This window comes from Oreochromis aureus, linkage group 3 (assembly GCF_013358895.1).
Source record: "Oreochromis aureus strain Israel breed Guangdong linkage group 3, ZZ_aureus, whole genome shotgun sequence".
NCBI lineage: Eukaryota > Metazoa > Chordata > Actinopteri > Cichliformes > Cichlidae > Oreochromis > Oreochromis aureus.
In genome coordinates, this window is record NC_052944.1 from 76278262 (window position 1) to 76286419 (window position 8158).

The following is an 8158-nucleotide window of genomic DNA, read 5'->3' on the forward strand; positions in this document are numbered from 1 at the left end:
TTGTTTATCGATCGGTAGCTATGCTAATGTCGCTTCAGAATGAGTATAAAGAGAAAAGTATTTAAAACAGAACATTTTCAAAAACAGGAGAAGAAATACTCTGAGCATTGCTGTGTCCCACTTTGTTCGGCTTCAGCCAAATTTAACGGCATACTAAATTTTCATGGCTTTCCGACCCATTCCGACTTGAGAAGACAATGGCTGGTAAACATACGCCGGGATAATTTCACGATTACCTCTCACACCAGGGTCTGCAGCAGACACTTTGCCAGTGATCAACTCATAGAGCCAACAACCCTTGATGGTCGGCGGCTTATTAAAGGTGCTGTACCAACACTTTTTGAGTGGAATGGCTTTAAAGGTGAACCACCGCGGGCGTAGTGTTTGGGAGAGAACGGAGCAATGCCTTGAACTAGTTCCTGCTGACGATCAAGAAGAGCACAGTCTTACAAGAGATCATGACTACTGCTCAGTCCCTGAGCCGTCTGCATTGGACATATCTGCATCAGCTGCAGAAGACCTGTCCAAAGACGTGGAGACTCTGAGGAAGGAAATACAGGAGTTACGTGTCCAGCGAGAATTTGGGTTACAGCGTTTTGCTGGCTCCGACACTGACATCTGATACTATACCAGGTACACTTAAGCTCTATTCAAGCTAATTGTTTAAAATATACCAAGGTCACCATCAGTTGAATTTCGAAAGTGTTTCCAGTCTTAATGAAAACAAAATAGATATTTACTTTTTCTCTGCTGATTGTATGTTTCATGTAGATGCTTTAGTATTTCAACAATATGCTACAGGTAAAATACAACACCAAATAGACTCTTAATCAGACTATGTTATACAGCATACCATTAGCATATTTGTCACAGTTTACATTATTTTTATGTCAGTGTGTAATGTGAATTAATGACTGACACGATGTATGTCTCTCTCGTGAATAGATTTCCAAGCTATGATCATTTGATGGCATTTTGGTTTTTGATTGAGCCTTGCATCTATAAAATGATCCGGGTTTCAAGAGCCAAGTCAGCTGCCAATAGGAACGAAGAACTGTTGACACCTGCGCGCACATCAACGGTAGGTTATGGGTTTGTTGGTAGTTAGAACTAAAGGTGTAATGTTAATGTATTTATGTACAATTACATTACATTATGTACAATAATATACATACACAGGTGTATGTATGATAAAGGACTCAGCATCCTTTACATACATACACCTGTGTACTACAGCACCTCATTGTTTACCCCATGGTACAGTATGGTATGCATAACCATTACAAAACATTTAGCCAAGAAAAGCATAATTTTACTAGTTCATAGCTTAAGGAGTAACATTTTCCCTTTTGTTTTCACCTTCCAGAGGCAGCTGCTACAGCCAATTGACGAGTTCTTTCTTTTCCTGGTTTTCCTGTCAGTTGGTTTGAAGGAGAGGACCTGGCACACCGATTTAACATACACCAGTCCACAGTGAGCCGCATTATTGCAACATGGACAAATTTTCTTGCCACTGCACTGGGGTCTCAATGCATCTGGCTTACACGTGAAGAAGTGCAAGCTTACCTCCCTGAGGAATTCAAAGATTTCTCAGACACCCAGATGATCCTTGACTGTACAGAGCTGAGGTGTCAGACACCATCCGCAACACTTCTCCAAAGTGAAATGTACTCTTCGTACAAATCCCACTGTACGATCAAAGCCCTGGTTGGCATAGCTCCACATGGTCCAGTGACATTCATCTCTAATCTGTATGCTGGTTCGGTTAGTGACAAGGAACTATTCAAACAATCAGGCATTGCTGAGAAGTTGACTGAAGACATCACCGATTGTTGTAAATGCAAAGTGTACCGCCCACCTTTTCTATCTAAGCAGAAGCAGATGCCAGCATACCAGGTTAAGGAGACGAGGGCCATAGCCAGACTCAGGGTACATGTGGAGCGAGTCATTAGGAGGATAAAACAGAACAAACTTTTGATAGCATCATTACCATGTCACATGTTTACAATATCAACCAACTGCTTGCAGTAGCATGTATGTTGTCAAATTACCAGAAAACACCATTAGTTAAAAATGGGCTAAGTTAGACAAGATGGACTTTTCCCAAGACACCAGTACCAGTACAACTTATGGAAAATGACCTGCAGCTGAGGCCACTACAGTTGCATTTCTTCCTTGACAAAACTTGATTACAGAACTGGTACTTGAGTACTGATAGTTGAGTTCCAGTTATTGATTATTCTAATTCATTGCAAATGTTGAATGTTAATAATACTATTTAATTATACTACTATATTACTATTCATATTCAACAAAATTGTTTATCAAAATTATAAAGTAAATCACTAAATCGTTTTAAAATCATAAGTGACATTGTGCTTTTGTAATATCCAAAATACCATTTGTCATTTTCTTCATTCAGTTGTGTTATTGTCTAAATGTATGTCAGTATGCTAGGCATGGATTTTTAAATACTTACCATGTAAATAAGTTCTGCACAAATTCAATGTTTTAATGTGTGTGTTTAAAAAACTGAAATTGATGCCATTGCTTAAATAACAGTTTATTGGTTTCACATAAAAGTAACATGTAACAACAAAAAAATTCATGAAATACATTGCAAATAAAACATCAGTTATTTTGTTCCAGCCAGCCTGAAGGATCTGTTTTCCTTTTTGCTATGTTTTCACTGTTCATTTTTCCAAACACAGGTATCTTGGCATATATATGTAAAAAAAGGAAGTAGTCAGCCTTTTCTCTGATTGCATTGTGCACATCTGTATCCATGTATATTCTTTGCACTAGGTAGTCCTCTTGTGCCCACACAACAAAGTCACACCACTGCATCCCACTGATGAGCAGTTGTCCTTGCACTTGCCAGTAATATGCGTGGCTCTTTTTTAGTTTAGGGGTACCACATTCCATCTGCACATATTTGCAGTCAATAAATTTTTGTACATTGGGACATTTGAATTCGACAAGGCCAAACTGGGGGTATTCATTGGGGTCAAAAACAACACCATCAGGAGATGCGGCAAGCCAGGGGGCAATGGGGTGAATGACCAGACCACAGGGTGAGTAGTTAACATTCATTAGCCTACGATACTCTGCTGCTATTGCAGGCTCCATCTCAGTTCCTCTCCTCATGTCTGCTGTCTGCCTTGTTCCCTTCAATATACGCTGTAGTGTGATGTACCGGGTTGTCAAAACCGGCTGCTGATATGACAGAACACTGCACTCCTGCACCAGCCCAAAAGCACTTTCCACAAGGGGCTTGTCAGGTCTCATGTTCATTGTGGTCACAAGTGGCCTGTCCTCAATATTAAATTTTGCATATGCCTCCGTTATTCTGAACAAGCAAGGATCTGGTAACGGACCCACCATGCCTCTGTAGAAGCCACTCCTAAAGAAAACATCAATGACAATAATGCAAGGAAGAAGGTTATTATACTGAACAACAACTAAACTAAAAACTAAAAGGTGTAAAACAGTGGTGCATAAGTTAGAGACTGGGATGTATATGTACATGACTGAGTTAGCCGTCTTCAGAAAGTGTAATGTTGTATGTAAATTAATACCTATTCTGACACATGTATGTATGAACAAATAGCAACATGCATTTGTAACACAGGAAACCAAATTTTACAAATCTAATTACCGTACTCCAGTCTGGGCCATCCTATTTGGTACCGGCTTAGTGAAGATCATGGAGTTGATGGGTCCTGGCTTCACACCCTAACAGAACACACATTTACAATGGATGGTGTTGCTGTTCATATGTAAACATGGACTAATTCAAAAACTTTAACCTCATTTAAATTACCACTGTCCGTGGCTTGTGCCATTGCTGTTCAGATTCGGTGCAGCTATGCACAGGGGGGACAACCGGCACTCTGAGTTGTGAGTAGTGTGCTGTTTGGAAGAGCAGTGCCACTGTGTGATTGCACATAACAGAGCCTGCCACACAGGAGCACTGGCTATGTGTCAGTACCACCGGCGATGAATCCAGAAGCTGTCTTGGACTCTCTCTCTGTTTCTTTCTCTCTGATTGTGGAATAAAAGTATGAACATGTATTTATAAGTTACACTTGTGTTTGAATCCTGCAGCTTATCACACATTTGATTTCCATGTGTGACAACTGCAAGTGTCCAGAGTGAGGACAGACTGAGGGACCCACTGCTGCACATCATCTGTGAGGCTTGCACCCTGATGATCCACCAGGACAAACTCAGCAGTGTGTGAGGAAGAGGAGGAGGAAGAGCCAGCAGCAGCTGACAGATGGAGAGAATAGACAGACTGTTCCCTGTTTGTGAAGGACTGCTAGAAAAGTTTAACATAACTAATTGTCTGTCCTGAATCAGTCTTATTAGGTAATGTTCAAATAATGTTATCATCCCAGTGTTTTCAGTGTGGGAGAAAGTACTCAGGGCCTTCAAGTTACACACTATGAAAGGCAGCAACAAGTTTAATGTTCAGAAACCTAAAGTATGTATCAGCAGCAGAATGGAGCTAAAAATAAATGTTTGTTTCAGTTCTATGAAGCTTTGAGTATTTTGGATTAGTAGCACTGCTGTGTTTGTTGCATCATATTGCTGTAATTGTTTATATGCTTTATATATTCTAAGGTAAGTTGATCTATAGTGTTACATCATATTTTAAAAGGATGTTATGTGTTTGTAGACTTTCTGCCCAGTTTGACCCATTTAGCAGACGTCAGCCTGTTTAAGGCTCTGATATCTATTCTGTATGACTTAAAGCAGTTATGACATGGTCTGATTTTCTCACCCAATAAAGGAATATTTCATATATCAGTCTGATCTTCATTCTATCAGAAACAGTTATCACAGCTCGTACATTTGTTTTTATACATGTTGCAGCTCCTCCAACCTACGGCCGCGGCAGGCTAAACATGAGGACACAGATGATGCGCAACAAAAAACGCATAAAATACACTTCTGTAACATTTGCTCCTTTTATTCCACATGCAACTGTCCAATATACAAATCAGTCTTTTCTTTCCATCCACATCAACACATTGTATTAATTGGTGTGTCTCCATTTTTCTTCAAACATTACAAAATCCAAACGCTGAACTGCACCTATGCCACACAGCTTCATTCCAACACATCAATTTGATGACATTCACTTCATAAAACCTTGGACACACACACAATTAACAGGAGCAATATCCCCCACTAATCTGCCTGTTAAACCTAACTAACTCAACCTAGTCTTCCGTACACACTAGCGGTGGGTATTTATGTACCTCCATACCGTCAGCTGTGAGGAAGACAAACTGTCTTAAACACAAACTGCAGCGGTACTCCCAAGCCAATGGCTTCAGCCGCCTGATGCACAATAACTAGAAAGCAAATCAGTACAAGGCCTAATGCAGCTGTACTGCTGAAAGCTAACAGGGGATTAAGACTCCAAATAGAAATCTGTTTTGTGTCGCCCCAGGCTTACTCTAAAAGCCGTGTGGACTAAGGCAACAGCAAACTATAAAACTCTCATCAATAAAACTCATCTATATATAAATAATACAATAAAATCTACAAACTCTTCTGTTAACAATTTGTTGCGGCTCCTCCAACCTACGGCCGCGGCAGGCTAAACATGAGGACACAGATGTCGCGCAACAAAAAACGCATAAAATACACTTCTGTAGCATTTGCTCCTTTTATTCCACATGCAACTGTCCAATATACAAATCAGCACATGGGATTAACTATTAAACAAATGCACAGACTGCACAAACAAATAACTGCAACTCACAACCAATTGGCACCAATTACTATGCCAAATAATAGTGATGGCCCGCTTGAAGCTGACGCTCCGGTGCGTGTGTCAAAAAAAATCAACACACTGCTTCAGAAGCACTGTGTTGAAGCTTTATTCGTTTGGCCAGAGTCACGTGATCAGTGATGTCCGAAGCTTCATTTAGAACGTAACTGCTTCGGTATCTGATTCACTGGTTTATAAGCAGGTGAATCATTCGCGGGATTTGTGGAGTGTTTTGATGGTGACCGATAGCGAACTACTGATCATTCCACTTAGAGATTTGGAGCCAGCGAGGAATAGAGGAGTTTCTGTTGTGTGGAAGTATTTTGAGTTGATTCTGGTCAGTCGGGTGGGTTTTCCAGCGTTCTAGCTGTTTGCTTTTGTTTTGTGCGTGTTTATTTTATCTGACAACGGGACAAACTTAAAATGTCAAAAATCTGCTTTTCATAATATAAATATCATTAAATAACTTTAGAAAGACTTAAATTTGACTCATTACACTTAATGTTATAAAAAGATATATTTTATGTTTTAAATAATCTTAAACTGCTAGTCTGCAAAATGTACAGCAATTCAATTTATTTATTCTCTTTAGCTGATAGTTTGTGGGGCCCAGGTAGACTGTATAACCGTATCTCTACCAGTTTCTCTGCATTCCAGCCTCTTGTGTGCCATATGAAGGGATTTTCCTGAAGGCAGGAGAAATTATCTCCATGAAAAGGAACAGGTTCGGCCATCGCACAGTGGAACTAATTTTCTTTTTAAATACAAATGGAAAAGGGTTACCTTAAATGCATCATGTTTTTAATTTGCAAGTTCATAAGCATTTTCCCTTTCCAGTTAACAATCAATTCTACCCCCAGGTCAAAAATATGTATAGGAAAATTTGCCTAATTTTATTTATAAAAATACCCGTCTAGCGATTAATTGCATAAGTACATGGAGGCAGGACCTCACAGCAGAAGCATACTCCATAATGTGTTGTACATTATTATATGTATATTATATGTAACGTGGTATTTTTCAATTATTGTATTTACCAACATCAGGAAGTCACAAGCAAAGAAAGACCAAACCATGGTGCATGTTTAAACAAGGAAGGTTTACTGGTCAAAATTATTTATTAAAGAAATAAACAACATTTTTGGCACCCCAAAAAATACACGTTTAAAGCAACACAACGGAGGCCCAATATCAGACAGAATTCCACTCTGTAGAGTGGGCAATCATTACGAAGCAGTCAGTTTTATTTTGTGGATTTAAGCTGTTCTTCATATTTCTGGCCACCAGATGTCACCAGAGAGGACTGTGTTGAAAAGCTTTGAGTAATGAACCGTTTTACAATACAAGCTTCAATGCTTCAGAAAGCTTCATTTGGCCATCACTACCAAAACAACAACTTTATATGGCATCAATTAGTGCATAAATATACAAAAACCATCAAGTTACAGTCAAAATACATCAAAATCATTCAAGCTGCAGTCAACATTCATCTGTCCTCATGTGTTTCATTGATGCCTCTAAGGCTTTTGATCGAGTGAACCACAGAAAACTTTTTGATAAATTGAAGAGACGGGGAGTTCCTCAATACATCGTGAGGATTCTCTCTTACTGGTATGCTCATCAGAGCATGCAGGTTAAATGGGGAAGCAGTATTTCTGCCCCCTTTGGTGTCAGCAATGGTGTCAGACAGGGTGGGATTTTGTCTCCAATTTTATTTAATCTATATGTTGATGATTTGTCCATGCAACTGAGAGCCTGTAACACTGGGTGTATATTAGGTAAAACATTGATAAATCATCTTATGTATGCAGATGACCTGGTTGTTTTTAGTCCAAGCAGTGCTGGGTTACAGGATCTTTTTAATGTTTGTACTGAACATGGTGTGCAATATGACATAGAGTACAATGCTGCTAAAAGTGCTGTTTTGATATGTAGAACCAAGCAGGATAAAGAGCTAAATTTCCCTTTGTTTAAACTGGCACAAAAAAACTCTTGAAGTTCATAAAAAGGTGAAATACCTCGGTCACTTTATTACTGAGCAAATGAATGATGATGATGACATATACAGACAACGATGTAAGCTCTATGTGCAGGCAAATACTATTGCACGCAAATTCAGCTTTTGTTCACTTCCAGTTAAAGTGGCTTTGTTTAAAGCGTATTGCACACCGCTATATACTGCCCCCTTGTGGTCATCCTACAAACAATGTAGCATGCAAAAGCTGCATGTTGCATATAATGATGCGATGAGAATCCTTTGCAGGATACCTAGAAGGGGTAGTGCCAGCCAGATGTTTGTAGCTGTGGGTGTTTGGACTTTTAAAGCACTTTTAAGAAAGTTAATGTACAATTTTAGAGAACGACTGGATGGTT

General features: G+C 39.3%; 1 protein-coding gene across 1 annotated transcript; it reads right to left on the reverse strand.

The window, feature by feature from the left end:
• Positions 1 to 2801: 2801 nt before the first annotated feature.
• On the reverse strand, positions 2802 to 4004 carry LOC120434319. Its single transcript, XM_039602169.1, has 4 exons — positions 3824 to 4004; positions 3659 to 3735; positions 2959 to 3403; positions 2802 to 2813 (listed from the first exon to the last, which is right to left on the reverse strand). The coding sequence occupies exons 1-4, from the start codon at positions 3947 to 3949 to the stop codon at positions 2802 to 2804; spliced, it is 660 nt and encodes a 219-aa protein (XP_039458103.1). The 5' UTR covers positions 3950 to 4004.
• Positions 4005 to 8158: the final 4154 nt, after the last annotated feature.

Bases quoted from the DNA above. Each gene is read 5' to 3' on its own strand.
- LOC120434319 (XM_039602169.1), bottom strand. From the start codon at position 3,949: ATGTGCAATCACACAGTGGCACTGCTCTTCCAAACAGCACACTACTCA. The intron at 3,736-3,823 runs GTAATTTAAATG...GTGTTCTGTTAG, and splicing joins GGCACAAGCCACGGACAGTG to GGTGTGAAGCCAGGACCCAT. The intron at 3,404-3,658 runs GTAATTAGATTT...TGTTTTCTTTAG, and splicing joins ATGGCCCAGACTGGAGTACG to GAGTGGCTTCTACAGAGGCA.